This window comes from Theobroma cacao, chromosome 1 (assembly GCF_053813885.1).
Source record: "Theobroma cacao isolate CCN51 chromosome 1, ASM5381388v1, whole genome shotgun sequence".
Taxonomy (NCBI): domain Eukaryota; kingdom Viridiplantae; phylum Streptophyta; class Magnoliopsida; order Malvales; family Malvaceae; genus Theobroma; species Theobroma cacao.
Genome location: NC_142639.1, coordinates 8109680 through 8125507, shown reverse-complemented (window position 1 = coordinate 8125507; position 15828 = coordinate 8109680). Strand labels below are relative to the sequence as shown.

Here is a 15828-nt window from a genome sequence, read left to right as displayed (position 1 = left end):
CAAGGAGAAAATGCAGTTGGAAAATCTGAATCGTATCTGTTTCTTTGTCTCACTTTGGTGTCCCAAAGAGAATATCTCTGTCAAATTGTCAAACGTTGGATACTTGAGATTACGGCTGCTCCAACAGAAAAAAGGCATCATACTGAAATGCCTAGTGATGAGTGATCGCTGCTGCCCTGCAGAATTTTCAACTCTCTAAACCAGCTGGCAACTGTCTTACCAGCCCCCAAAGTCCAATTAGATTCTGTGGTTGAGATTACGGCTGCACCAGGACCTATGTGCTATACTTTTATCGTTTTGTCCAGGTTAACCCCCCCACCCCCTCCCCCCCCCCCAAAAAAAAAATGGAAGCCATCTTAACCCCACTCTTCAATCGCAATATGGTATTTCCTATTCATATAGATCTAACAAGTTGTACAATTTAGACATGGAACACAAGGCCAGGTAAGTGCATATCATTCGATAGGCTTGGAGGGGATATTCGAGCTTTAGTTTATGCTCTTCCACTGTTTGAGAAGGTCATAAATCTCTTCATCTTTCTAAAGTAGACATTGCAGTTGGAACATTAGAATTATTGTATTGTCAGTTGACAACAATTCAAGTTGTCAAACATTTGAGTACCCAGATGATCAAATTAAGTCCCCAGTGGAAGGGGTATATACCAGCCTGGTGCCTGGTGTTGGTGCCCTGCAGAAAATTTCAGTTTTCTAAAGTGGCAACCAAGTCCCCATCCCCATCAAAAGGTCCGCTGGGATATCCATATTCTTGAATGGGAATATAGTATTTCACATTTCTTCAACAAATCTTACAAGAATTTCCTACAATCTCATTAATTATTCACATGAGGGAAAATATAACAGGTTCCAATTGGATCACCTAACCAGGTCAAGATGAGCCCAGTCCGTCAAACCATTTCACCGCCAATTTATGCTACACCCCACGTGCAACCCAATCTCTTGCACTTGTTAGCCACCCACCCCATTGAATCTGACAAATTGTTCACGTGTGATTAACACGTGCATGAATCCAACACTATACTACACTAGGACATTGACATTTCTAGATTAAAAATGTTTTGGCCCACAAATAAGGACCCTCTTCTCTTCTTTTTGTTTTTTGTTTTGGGTCTTTGTATAAGATATGATAATTAAAATGGCTTCTGCAGAAACGCGAACATGTCCTGCAAAGGCGAAAGCTGGTCCATCTGATACTGAACCTGACTTGCAAACGGGTCATCTTGGAATCCATCCATGTAATTGAACTGAAAATCAAGGGCACTGCTCAGCTCATTCCACTTTGGTTCACTTTGGACCTCTTTCTCGCACTTGGTTTCAGGGGACAGCACCTGCCCCGACGAACTTGAGTCGGTATGCAACCTCGGGACAGAATCTGAACCATCATCCGTCGGTAATAGATCATTCATCATGGTGGACATTAATGATGGTTGTTGTGACAGCGTTGTCATGTATTGACCATTCATTAAGATGGTCGGTTTCTGATCTTCCATTTCTGGGTAACTTAACCATTTCTGTTGACTTGGGAAATGCTTCTCAATGGCTCCCTTCTTGTTGTATATCCGGCATAGTACCCAATCATCAAGCTGCAACAAACACAAAGCAACCCACCGATCAGAGAAAAGTGCAAAACCAATTGGCTAAAAATTCAATGAACAACTAAGAAATTGAATTTTGTTGGTCAAATGGGGTTAGGTGTAAAGCAATGCAGCTCATGCTGGCGTGGCTATTACTTGCTTTTGCAACTTGCAAAAGAAGATAAAATCCATTGTGCCCACTTGCCATTATGGTATGGACTAGCTTAGGAATATTCTAAACCCAAGAACCTAGAAAGTTTGAAAAACTGTTAAATTTGCAGTCAAAGGTCTGGCAGGTTGGCAACTTTCATCTACAAAGTGTGAAATGTCCATTTTGGCCCTTAGAAATATTACTAAAAACATAAAAGGGGAGATGAACACATACCCTCAAGTTGCCGCTCTTTTTGCCAGCGGTCCTATCAACATTGGCGAGGCGGTATTCATGCATGATCCAATTGGTTTTGACACCGCGTGGGGCTTTGCCAGCGTAGAAAACAAGTGCCTTTTTTATGCCCAGTGGCTTCGGCTTCCCGATGGGCTTGTCAGCACCAGTTGCCTTCCAATATCCGCTTCCGGCCGCCCTGTTGGGCCGGCTCCCGTTTGGATATTTCCGGTCCCTGGGGGAAAAGAAATACCACTCTTTTTCACCGTACAACGCCATATCTAAACCAAATTTAAAAAAAAAATTAATTAATCTCTCTTCTATGTAATTAGCCCAAAAATAATTCAATAAGGAACAAATTATTTGAATTTTCTTGTTTGTTACTTGAACTGATAAATCGCATGAAAAATTGCCGCATTTTTTGCCATATTAAAGAAAAAATTGCTGCTTTTTTCTTTTTGCTTGAATAATGAAATACCCATATACTTTTAATGATGAAATCAGCTAAAACCTATGAAAACTAGACCCGAATCCCAGATGCCCATTTCCCAAAACCAAACAAATCGACCAAATTCACCACGCAAAATTGAAAAAAAAAAATACCTGGAAGCTGCCATGGATCAAACTTGTAGAGATCAATCTCGGCAATAATGGGCACAGCAATAGGCTGAGATGCACATTTCCTACACAAATAATGATTCACCAACTCATCATCTGTAGGATGAAATCTGAATCCCGGTGGCAACTCTAACTCTCCCTTCATTCTCTGAAAAAAATTTCTCTTTTTTCACTAACTTCCCTTGAGCTTCTCCTTGGAAACCCTTGTGCCTTGTTTCTTTTCTGTTTTTGTTCTTCCTTTCTCTTCTCTGCTCCGCTCCTTTTGCTCCTTTGCTTGCTTTGCTGCTTTGTGTCTTTGGAGGTTGGAACTTGAACCAGAGAGCAGGTGAGAAGAAAGATTTTATAGAGAAAATAGACACGTGCGGCTGTCTTTGAGAAACCCAAACGTGGGTAAAACAGTGCAGCGACCGTTTTCCCTTCGTAGCTGACCGCAGCCCTTAGAAAAAGAAAGACAAGGTTGCCACGTGGATGTGCTTTATTGGTGTGGATTGATTTTGTCATGGCTTCCGTCATGGACTTTGGACGGTTCCTCAAGTCGGCTCAGCGCCTCTTCATCATCGTTGAATGTCGTTGGGCTACAGTCAAAACTTTTATCTTCTACTCGCTTTCCTTCCTTTTAAATCCTGTGCCTGCCTGTATTAGTAAATCACCTGATGCCACGTTCATAGATTGCAAACAAATCAATCCTTCCGCTCAATTCAATAAAAAATTATCGATCTAATTTTCTGGGACACAAAAAAAAAACCCGGGGCGAAAATAGGTTATTCCGTTGCATAAATGTTGATGCCTAAGCCCCATTTCATAAATTAAAATTAATAAACGGAGGGAGAAGCGGAGGCCGTGGGATGGATTTCTTGGAGGGCAAGTATGGGGCAACGAGTGGCGAGTGCAGGAGGATCAGGTGAGGTGATTGGCAGGGGATATTGAAAAGTTTCAACGCTGGGAATGGAATGGAAAGGAAGAGACGTCAAGGGTCAAAACAGGATCTCACGTAATGGAGACAACGTCATCCCTCCGCTGGTTTTGATCCGTTCTGCTATTTCTTTGTTACTGAAGAATCTCTCTGCCCTCGATCAAAAGGACCCGAACTTTTCATGCAGGGCCCCACTGGACCTCCTTGTTCCCTACTTGATTGAGACATCATGTCCCTACTCCCTTCTTCTGTCTTTTTTTTTTTTTAAACAAAAAAAAAGCATGTTTCATAACAAAATAGATAAACATCTAAAGTTCATACCGTGACAATGTTTGGCGAGATACGTAGGTTGGAAGTTAATTCAAATTTTGGCTTAAAATATTGTCAATTTTATTATTGAATATTATATATATATATATATATATAATTTGTTTTTGGGAATTTAGGGTTGAATCTCATTCAACCCCTAGCAGCAAAGGCATCAATATTGGGCCTTTAAGGATAGATATGGATTGACTTTTACAGCCTACAAATATTTGCTTTCATGAAATTAAAAAGTTTGGACTATAAAATCACCTTATTTTGAATTTTGATTTCTATAGATAAGTTTTGAAATTTAAAAGGAAAGCATGGAAAAGGCTTCACTGGTGAAGCTCGGAACGTGGACAAGGATGTATCATAAGTATGCCTTGAACATATTGGCATGGAGTGAAGCTCGAAACGTGGACAAGGATTTATCATGGATATGCTTTGAACATGTTGGCGTGGAGGAATTCATTTTTTGGATCGATGCCTAGTGTGGAGTTTTGTAGGAAACTGTTCTACTAATTAATCTCATGATACCAAATAACATGTTGGTTTATTCAGACAAATTTTTTTTTGTTCTCATTTTAAATTTTGTTTTGATTGAAAATGACACATATACTACAAATTTATAAAAAATAAAAAATGACATCATGATAAAATATACAGCTTGAACATGATTAATTTGAAAGGCCAAACTTTGAAATAATCTATATTTTAAGTAACTTGAATTTGAAGTAACTAAAATTCATAATTATCTAAACTTGTGATTATCCAATTAGATAGAATAAGAGAGAGATAAAGAGCATAAACAGAAACTATATATATGCACATATACAAACTATGCTTATCGTTTCCTTATTTTATTTTTGAGTGTCCATAGGTTTTTTTTTAAAAAAAAAGCTAGAGAACATAGGTATCCAAATTAAAAAAAGAAAACATTATAGATATAGGATTAAAAAATTTAATTTGTTATATATATAATCACTTTAAAATTTTGTTTGATTGGTGTATTTTTTTTAAAAAAAAAACATCTCGTTGATTACAAAAAAAGAAAAGAAAAATTATGCACAAAACATATACTAATTTTTTAGATGGAAAATGGCATGATTTTACCTCTATATAGATCACTTACGTATGATATAATTGGTGTTACATTTTAATTATTTATCCATTTTAGTTCATTTATCTTTCATTTTGGTTTCATAGCAGTTCTTCAAAAACAATAAATAATAAATAACAAGAAGGAAATAACAAAGATACTAATCAAATGGAGTTAAATAATTCACTCTCACCATACTTAATTAAAAAAAATACATGTTGGTAATTAAGACATGAAAGGGGATCCGACCTCCAGATCTAATTTGACGCACACACCCCTTAAAAGGCTATTCTATAAGCCAAAAGCTCGTGGTTTAAGTAAATCACTAATTAATTAAAAACTTCAAAGTATAGTCTGATTCAATGAGTGATCCATGCATAGAATTAAAAGAAAAATGGAGGCATGCTTTGAGGTTAATCTTCCTAATTTATCACTAAATTAAACTTAGTAAAAAAAAACAGTGTAACTATTCTTCATTCATTCATATAATAATGTATAATATAATAATAAGAAAGTCCCATTGGGACTTCCAAAATTAATCAGAAGAGAGAGAGTGGAAAGGCAGAAGGGTCAAAATGTATAGGTAGGAGTTGAAACATTAGTGAAAATCATAGGCTGATGGGTGTGATGCTAAATGCTAAACGAGTTATGACATGGGGAATGACCTCTGCTTGGATAAGGATGTGTGAGTGGAACTTACCAGGATGTTGCCGACCTCCATTGCATAGCCTTCGCCCTGTGAAGGATTTATCTGGCCTAAAGCTTTGTCACACTACTCCTTCCTTTTGCTGGGGCCCCTACCCATTGTGAAGTGGAAACCCGTTTAGTCTAATACCTTAATATTCTAATTAATGTATGAAAACTACAGTTAATTAATTTATTAACAACCACAATCCTTGGACCAAGGGGAGTTAGCCAAGTAGCAAAATACGCCGCCGTACTTTCGAGTGGATGAGAATAAATTTTGGATCACGAAATTTATGAGAAAACATCAGTGTCATGGAAAAAAGGGATGGGACCCCTTAAAAACACATAGTCAGTAGATGTAGACGTAGATGTAGATGCAGATGTAGATGGTCCAAGTGAAATGAACATTATTTGGTTACTAATATTTTTAGAAAAAAATTAAATAAATGCAAGGAACACACTTTCTGGGATGCTTCTCGTGATTTTCATGCTGCTGCCGCTTCTTCCCCCAGTTGCCGACCTTGACCTTACCTGTCGACTTGTCTTTTTCTGTATCTGCCACAATTACACCGACTGAACTCCCTATGCTCAGTACATCTATTTATTTCTTTTGTTTTTTCTTTTCGTGACGATTAATGAATGGTTTCTAAGTTCAGTCCAACCTAGCTACTATAAAACTTCGTTAGGGTTGTCATCAGTTTGGGGGTTATAATACCCACCAATTCACTACACGGGGATATATATATATATATATGTAGACTATCAAAAAGATATGATAATTTATACCTATTTAATGCAAATTTGGACTTATAGTTTATAGGAAAATTTGAAAATTTTGAATTAAAATTTTTAGATATATTTATTTATGTCTTTAAGTGCAATTCAAAAGCATAATTCTATGTTTAAAATTTTAAAAAATTGAATCATTCATTCTCTCGATCTATTATAATAATAATATTTTTTAAAAAATATTTTTTGACTTTATATATATAAAAACTTACGTGAGTTAATATGTCCATGATTTTACATATAAAAAAATTAAAATGATAAAAAAAAAAAAGAGAACACTAAAATTATAATAACTAACAATCTGTATTTAAAAAAGAAAAAACAATCCACGTAAAAGCAGGCAAAGAAAGGAGGAAGGAGCATTTGTTGGGAGTGTTGTTATAAATGTGGAGGTTGGGCACAGGCCCATAACAAAAAGGCTTACATTAGACTGGGCTATGTTGGAAGAAGAATATCCTTCTCAGTCCTACTGGAAAGAAAATGAGACAGGCTCAAAACTACTAAGAAGGATACAAATGTTTACAAACAAAAGAGTTGGATATGAATTTAGTTTCTTTAATTTCAAAATTCATAGATTTTCTCCTTACCAAATAGGGTCTCACTGATATGGATTTAATTTCTACACTCCCAAATTTCAAAGTATTATTTATTCCCTATGAGTTCCTACTATCTCCATTCCAATGTACTTTGAATTCACAATTTTATCTTGGAAAGACATTCTAACATTGGGTTTCGACTTACAAGTTTATATTACCAATGAGGGGCTGAGAGGGTTCACGTACAAGTGACAATTAGCTAGTAAAACAAGTAAAGCTTTGGTCTTAATTTCTTGCTGCTGGGGCTCTTGTTTCCTAAGTTAATAAAACCTTACGCCAAGATGACAAACAATTGTTGACTTTGCATCCTCCGCAGGCATTGTATTCGGAACCAACATTAAGAAACAAGACATGACACCTTCCACTTTTATTTTTACATCTTTTTCATGAACGAGGAGCTATAAATTGGGTGAATAAATATTTATCAAATTAAATTCAAACTTGAGACTTTAGTTGAGACAACATATATATTAATTAGCTAGATGACGTGCTATTCTAAAAGCTTATATATAGAGGTTGTAAAGTGAATACTTCCAGGAATTGCAGACCTTTGGATTCCTTTCCCTACCTAGCATATATGTATGTATATATATATATATATATATATACACACCAGCTAGCCCAAGCTCACCAACCTACCACCAACCCTGCTGCAAGGTGACTTCTTGTTTCTTTAACATATATCCCACCAGAGATTTGCAATATTGGCTCAAATATATCTTGTTTGTAAAGGCCACAGCTGAAAGTTAAAGAAGCTGTCGTCCCAGCTGATGAGATGGTCTGGTGGATATATGTAGTTGTTGCAGTACTGTTGAGCATCGGCAGAGAAGGCTGCCGCGTTGAGGGAGAAGATGTTGTCACGTATGATGGAAGATCTTTAATCATTAATGGCCAAAGGAAAATTCTCTTTTCTGGTTCTATTCACTATCCTCGCAGCACTCCTCAGGTAATCAATCTTCTTTCATCTCCTCTCACCGGCAGTGCATGCCCTCTTTCTTTCTTTCTTGCTTTTGTCTTATACCTGGCAACCATAACTACTCATTGGTAATGATCTTTTGTTAATTAAATTCCTGCATCTTTTTAATTTTCTGATTAGACATGGCCAATTATTGCCAAAGCTCACAAGCAGAAACTACTGTGTGCATGGGACGTGTATTAATTAGCATAAATAATTATGAAAGAACATTACATTGAATTATTATTTAATCACTTTAAACTTTAATCAATGGATCACTTTATTTTAATTATTACATTTGTCTGATCGAATCCTAGGTTCTACTTCATCTTGGGGCTAAAATCATGTAATTAAATTTCAATAAACTTCACGAGCTGTTGAAAGGAAAAGTAGAGAAAGGAACTTAATTATAATTAATTATGACACCACGTAGAGACAATGGAAATTCACGTTGTAAAGACAGGTAAGGGTGAGCTAATGAATTTTGGCCTTTTTCCCTTCCATCATTAAGTTTGGCATTCTTCTATCAATGAATGTCGACAACAGCAACAAGCATATATCACGCTTTTCTTTGTCTTTCAATACAAAAAAAAGAGAGTCGTTTTAGCATGAAAATTCTCCTTCTTTGATTGAAAAGTAGGGCATGAGGTGGATCACGGGCGCACTTTGCAGTAGGAGGTGCCGCCTGCTTTCCGTAAATAGGTTTTGTCCATATACACATGCACATGTATGGCTCATCATAGCTACACATTTTTCTTAAGATTTATCTCTTGTTTTGTCTGTGGGCAACGATCTGCTTAGCTTGCAAATAGAAATGATTTGGCAGTTAAAACTTGAGTAACTCTAATTATTGCTGATATCTTTTTCATATTAATTGGGATGATGGTTGGTGATTATATAAATTAAAGGAACGTTAAATAGATTACCCTTTTAAACTTATCAATGTCACTCTCATGAATGCTTAATGAAAGCAAAAGGGTGCCATATGGTTTAAGTAGAATAAATAATATGCAGATGTGGCCATATTTGATAGCCAAAGCAAAAGAAGGAGGAGTTGATGTGATTCAAACTTACGTGTTTTGGAATTTGCATGAGCCTCAACCCGGTCAGGTCAGAAGATTCAAAATTCAATTATCTATAAAAATATATATGTGTGTATGCATATATGTGTATTTTACAAAATATTTTTATCATTTTGCATTAGACAGTATGACTTTAGTGGAAGATATGATTTGGTGAAATTCATGAAAGAAATCCAAGCACAAGGGCTCTATGCTTGCCTTAGGATTGGACCTTACATTGAGAGTGAATGGACTTATGGGTAAGTTGATCCACCCTTATTCATAAACTTGACTACTTTCTCACGTTTGGCTCACATTCATTAACGTGGGCTATTGGAATCGGAATTGTTAAGGGGATTTCCATTTTGGTTGCATGATGTCCCTGGCATTGTGTATCGAACAGATAACGAACCTTTTAAGGTACATTTCGACTCTCTCATTTAGGTCCCTCACTCCTTTTCCTTATTCTTCCTACTTATTTCTAGTTCCTTCTTGCAATGATGACAATGATAGTAAAGGGTATAAACCCACACTATCTTTTCCTTTTATATTTTATTACTTATGATTTTGCTGCTTGTATAGTACTACATGCAAAACTTTACTACAAAAATAGTGAACTTGATGAAGTCAGTGGGTTTATATGCTTCGCAAGGAGGCCCAATAATACTATCACAGGTAAATTCATCAGAGACAGACCTAATCAATTCTATCATAATCTTCAAACACATTTATAAGTTTTTATTAGCAAGACTAACAAAATATATATGTGTCTATATATGTAGATTGAGAATGAATATCAAAACATTGAAGCAGCTTTTCATGAAAAAGGAGCTGCTTATGTTCGATGGGCAGCAAAAATGGCTGTCGACCTTGGAACGGGTGTGCCATGGATAATGTGCAAGCAAACTGATGCTCCTGATCCAGTGGTTGGTCCTATTTATCTCCTCCTTCCTTTGGAATTAATGTTCTTAATTTGTTTATGGACAAAACAAATCTAAAAATATGTTGATTGTAAATGGTTTTGTAGATTAATACATGCAATGGTATGAGATGTGGAGAAACTTTTGGAGGGCCCAACTCACCAAACAAGCCATCCATGTGGACAGAAAACTGGACATCTTTGTAAGCATTTTTTACCAAATTACTACTATGCTTTAATTTATTTCTTTAAAGGAAGAAAGAAAACTAAGTCACTTCGACTTACTTCAAGTGATAAATGACCATAGAAGTTTGGATAAAGATCTTATCTATATCCTATAAGATGAAAGTTTTACTTAATTATAAGTTGTTATAATTGAAAATCAATATAAGACATGCCAAAATATGAATGTTAGTATTTTTTTTTTTATCTATTACAATTACATTTATAAAAAGTAATTTCTGAATGTTGCTCATACCTAAGCATATACTTGAAAATAAAATTTGGAATTTATTTATTGTGGCAACTAATTCTAATCTTTTTTGAAGCTATCAAGTATATGGTGGAGAGCCATACATAAGATCAGCTCAAGATATTGCATTTCATGTTGCACTTTTCATAGCAAAAAAGGGAAGTTACATAAATTACTACATGGTAAGGCTATTTATGATTCATTGGGCTAAGACCTACTCAACATTTTAATATCTATATGTTGTTCACTTGTTATACAACAATTGCCTTCCTTCCAAAGTTAATTTTCAAGCACATTGCCCTTATAGCTTTTCCATATTAACATGGCTTTTCTTGATGAAAACCATCCCCTTCTTTTCTCCGTATCTAACATGAATTTCTTGATGAAACCTTCAAATCTAGTACCATGGTGGAACGAATTTTGGGAGGACGGCATCTGCTTACGTGATCACGAGTTACTACGATCAGGCTCCTCTTGATGAATATGGTGAGTTAATTAATTAGATGTAAGATATTTCTTTCCTAGTTTCTTTCGTAAAGTAATTTGATTGTTGGAATGAGTTCTACTTCAGGTTTGCTAAGACAACCAAAATGGGGTCATCTTAAGGAATTGCATGCTGTAATAAAGAATTGCTCTACTCCTTTACTGGAGGGAGTGCAAACCAATTTCTCCATAGGTCAATTTCAACAGGTGAACTCCTTCTCACTATACTATATATATATATATATATCCACTGCACAGCAAAATGTTTCAGAAGAATTATCAGAAATCGATGCTTAACACTTCTCTTGGAGCAACAAGCCAACAACTAATTATATGTTTTGATTTTGATTTAGGCTTATGTTTTTGAAGAAGGAAGTGGAGGATGTGTTGCATTTCTTGTAAACAATGATTCAACAAACAATGCGACTTTGCAATTCCGGAACAATTCGTTTGAATTGTTGCCAAAGTCCATAAGCATTCTACCAGACTGTCAGAATATAATTTTCAACACTGCAAAGGTAAGTTGTGGTTTTACTATATCTGCATCCGTAAATAATTATGTATTAATTAACCAATGATTTAATTTAATTAACATTAATGTCAGGTAAAAACACAGCCAAACAAGAGAATTACGACGTCAAGCAAAATGTTTGATGCAGTTGATAGCTGGGAAGAATTCAGAGATGTCATCCCAAACTTCTTGGATACCTCACTGCAAGCAAATTCATTGTTAGAGCACATGAATACAACCAAAGATGGATCTGATTACCTTTGGTATACTCTCAGGTATCATATACTGTTATTTCAGTTATACCCCTTTCTCTTTTTTTGAACAAATTTATGGAAGAAATTAATGTTAGCAAACAACATGCTGAAAGCAGCTTTCAACCCAATTCATCTTGCACTGAACCTGTGCTTCACATTGAGTCCCTGGGACATGTCGTGCATTCCTACATCAACAACAAATTTGTAGGTACAAATTTCTATTTTTGTTAATGTAAAATTATAACAATTTATGGTTGTTCCTAAGTAATCTAGAATTGAATTTGATTTAGATGAAAAGAATACCATTCAAAAATTATAGTATGCCATTCAAGTAGCTAGAAAAAATTATTAACTGCTGATCTCTTCTTTTCCTCAGAAGCTGGACATGGGAGCCATAATATTAAAGGCTTTACTATGGATATTCCAATTGACCTAATTGATGGTCTGAACAATGTATCAATACTCAGTGTTATGGTTGGATTACCGGTAATTAATCTCTCTCAAGCCACAAACTATATTATATATTGTAGGAACTACTCTTTGAAATTACTCCAACTATATTAAGATATGATTATAAGTCATGTTGTCATTATATGATTTTCTTTTAACAGGATTCAGGACCTTTCCTGGAGAGCAGATTTGCTGGATTGACAAAAGTGGAAATTCAATGCTCTGAAACAGAGTTATATGATTTTACCAATTATACATGGGGATATCAGGTTTTCCTTTTCCTAAAACACTAGGCACTACTAGCCAATAGAAAAATAGACTATTTCACCAGGGCAATATTAACAAATTGTGTATGTGTAGGTTGGCTTGCTAGGGGAGAAGTTACAGGTGTATAAAGAAGAAAATTTAGATGAAGTGGAGTGGAGTAGTGAGATTGATCATTCTGCCAATCAGTCGCTCACTTGGTACAAGGTAAAATATAATTCATGAAAGAGCTACCTAATCTCTCATACATGTCCATACATTAACATGGATGGAGTTTTTGGATGTCTCATGACAGTTAAGCCTTAGCTTATTCAAAACCAAATTGGTAAAATTTTGCATTTTCTTTACAGGAACTTTTGATATAATGTAATAACAAAAAGAAAACTAACATTTTCCAACAATTCCATGTGATTTGCCAGACTGTTTTTGATGCACCTACTGGAGATGATCCCATTGCCTTAAACCTAAGCAGCATGGGAAAAGGAGAAGTTTGGGTGAATGGACAAAGTATTGGTCGCTATTGGGTTTCATTTCTTACTTCCAAAGGAGTTCCCTCGCAAACTTTGTAAGTATTCATTACACCTTCCAATATTATATATTATATAAGTTACAGTGACACATTTATGCACAGATTGATTCATTACAGATTGTTTAAAGAAATGCAAAACTAACAGCTGCATACTCTCTTTTGGTTGATATTGCAGGTACCATGTGCCTCGAGCATTTCTCAAACCTTCTGGAAATCTATTAATTGTACTTGAAGAGTTGAATGGAGATCCTCTTCATATCTCATTACACACCATCTCAGTTGCTGATTTTGATTCACAAACTCCTTACTATCACCTCCCTCGATAATATATATAACCTTATTAATGTGTATGCACTCTCCATGTTGGTTAATATATAAACCACTAATCTATAATTCATTTATAGCATCTAAGATTCTTTGTTCCGTATAGAATTAATTGCAGCTTTAGTGCTTAATTTATTACCAAATGTTCAATTTGGCATATAAACAAAAATAAATCTACAGATACAATGTAGTACTCTAATCAACTTTGGTTTTGCATGGTAGAATGCTGTAAGAGCACATTCGGTAGTCTAAGACGTTGGCCCATATATGCTCCGAGCAACCGCATGATACGGTCCCTGGCACCCATAGCCAAAAGCCAATGTAGAACCCTAAGGTCCGATGGCGTAGCCGCAGAGCCATTCAATTTGTCCTTTCGGAATAACCAATGGCACTCTATGCTTGTAGTTTGCAGCTCATCAATTCTGTCCTCCTCAGTATTCAAAGAATTTGGTAAAGCGTATTTGTTCTTCCTCGGAAGGTTTTCAAGAAAGTGGTTCAGCTTTTCTTGGAAAGGAAAGATTGGGTCTGCAAGGGGAGCCCCAGTTCAATGCGATTCGATCTGCCTGCCCAAATCGGAAGGAGTATTGGAACCAAAAATCCCACTAATTGGAATACTGCATGCACGTTGAAGCATATATGGGCTGTTTCAACTAGGTCTGGCTCCTTTGGGTGGCCTGGATCCAAGTTTAATTGCTAAAATTGGAGGAGTTGTTGGCAAGTTTCTAAATAATTATTCATGAATTTTTTTAATATATCAAATAAATATCATTTGTGAGTAAAAGGGTTATCTCAATATTGGCCAAAACAGCATTATTCTATCTTACATGGGCCCAAAAAATAATTTTTTGGGTAAAATACTTTATTCATCTTAAATTTTCATCGAAATTACACAAAAATTCATTAACTTTTAAAATTGACACTCCATTCAAAAAAATATTTTTCACAACAGTTAGTATTTTCAATAATTTGTTGTCGTGATAAAAATAAAAAGATAATTTTATCTTTAATTAATTTTTATAATTACAATTATATAATTTTATTATTTTTTATTAATTAAAAAAACTCTCCAATGAAGTACAAGTGCTTTCTTTTTTATTTTTTAAATATAACAATAAAATTTTAAATTAATAAAAAATATTTTAATTTTTTTATTATTTTTATTAACAATATTTATAATTTTGAGATACAGTGTATATTTTGAAAACTAATAAATTTTTATAAAATTTTTATCAAAATTTTAAAAAATTAAGATATTTTACTCTAATTTTTTTAAAAAAATAAAGAAAGGTACATCCACAGAGTAAACTTCAACAAAATAATAAGTATTAAATCTTAATGTCCCAAAACTTTTGGCACTATGCCAAATCTCAAGTGTCCAAGTGTGAAACAATGACAAGAAAAGAGGTACAGCTGGAGCAATGCTGTCATGGGAAATAATCTTGGTATCTAACTAATTAATTCCCCATGTTATGTTGTTAATATATGTTTCTCTCATTGTCGGTCCGTCGGTTCACCAAACTTGCGACATGACCCATTTTCCTAAAACCCCAATAATAATGATAATATAACAATAACAATAATATATTGTCTCTCACATTGATTTTCTTTTAATAGATCAAATCTAGATTGGAGAGCTACTTGTTTTAGTAACACTTTAACAGATATTTCGTTGACGTGGGACCTCAATTAAGGCCTCGGGACCATCTCTCCGCGTTACATTTGATTTTTTGGGTTTATGTACTTAGGTGTTCTGTTTGATTTTAGTAGTCACGTGATTTGTCGCGTCGCCTGTATCTCTTTCAAAATCTATTTTTTTTTTCACTTTTATACTATTTGTTGGGCACCTGAGGGATTCTATGGATCGAATTCACAAAGGATTTATTTTCTTTAATTAATGTTTTTGTATAAATTAATAAGATTCTATTTATTTATTATTGTATTAAGCCTCCGAGGCTGAGTATCTCTCCAATCAACTAATAACAATTAAAAAAAAAAAAGAGTAGATCAATGTTCCCCTAGACACGTGGTCCAATATATTATTATTAAATTGACACTTTTAACTATGTCAGTGAATTCCTTCAGATTCGTCTATTTAAATTAAATTTATTATTAAAATATAAAAAACATTTTTATATTAATATATTTTAAAAATTAACATTTAATAAAAATAATAATTTTATTAAATGTAATAATGATTTAAATCAAACCCGAATTTTTCAAAACTTTACCTAAGTCAGTCAAGTGATTAATGGCCTTTCTCTCCCAAAGACAAAAATTATTTTCAAAAAATATCTAATTACTTTTATTTTGTAAAGTTCGATTATAATTAATATTAGAAATGAGTATTTCATTTCAAAACAATATATAAAAATTTCATAAAAAAATAATTATAATTATAAAATAAAAATATATAAAACATTTTCTACGAAAAATAGATAAAGATGTGTGAAAGTGAAGGCATTTTTCCATATGATTGCATCAAATACTTTGAGAATGAACCTCCCTCCTTTTCAATGTAGTATCTAGGAAGCGGGAGGGTTGACAGAAAGGTAATACAACTAGTTACCTACAAAAAGCCATTGGGATGGATGCCTTGACGGCAAAGGCAAGAATTGGGTCCAATTT

At 34.5% G+C, this 15828-nt stretch overlaps 2 protein-coding genes across 3 annotated transcripts; one reads left to right on the top strand and one right to left on the bottom strand.

Annotated features, from left to right (window-relative positions):
• Window positions 1-805: 805 nt before the first annotated feature.
• ATAF2 (NAC (No Apical Meristem) domain transcriptional regulator superfamily protein) lies at window positions 806-2937 on the bottom strand. The gene is made up of 3 exons (XM_007048467.3): window positions 2577-2937; window positions 1977-2254; window positions 806-1600 (listed from the first exon to the last, which is right to left on the bottom strand). Exons 1-3 carry the CDS (start codon window positions 2734-2736, stop codon window positions 1148-1150), a joined length of 891 nt encoding a protein of 296 aa, XP_007048529.3. The 5' UTR covers window positions 2737-2937; the 3' UTR covers window positions 806-1147.
• Window positions 2938-7586: 4649 nt separating this feature from the next.
• MUM2 (Glycosyl hydrolase family 35 protein) lies at window positions 7587-13285 on the top strand. Of its 2 annotated transcripts, none has more exons than XM_018129518.2 (18): window positions 7587-7927; window positions 8951-9046; window positions 9145-9257; window positions 9351-9417; window positions 9580-9672; window positions 9780-9923; window positions 10025-10119; window positions 10465-10570; window positions 10790-10874; window positions 10960-11078; window positions 11225-11389; window positions 11476-11657; window positions 11753-11844; window positions 12013-12122; window positions 12248-12355; window positions 12447-12557; window positions 12770-12915; window positions 13055-13285. In XM_018129518.2, the coding sequence occupies exons 1-18, from the start codon at window positions 7757-7759 to the stop codon at window positions 13203-13205; spliced, it is 2154 nt and encodes a 717-aa protein (XP_017985007.2). In that variant the 5' UTR covers window positions 7587-7756; the 3' UTR covers window positions 13206-13285. The 2 variants fall into 2 exon arrangements, with proteins under 2 accessions (XP_017985007.2, XP_017985022.2); XM_018129533.2 differs by having other exon boundaries at window positions 7785-7927; window positions 9141-9257.
• Window positions 13286-15828: the final 2543 nt, after the last annotated feature.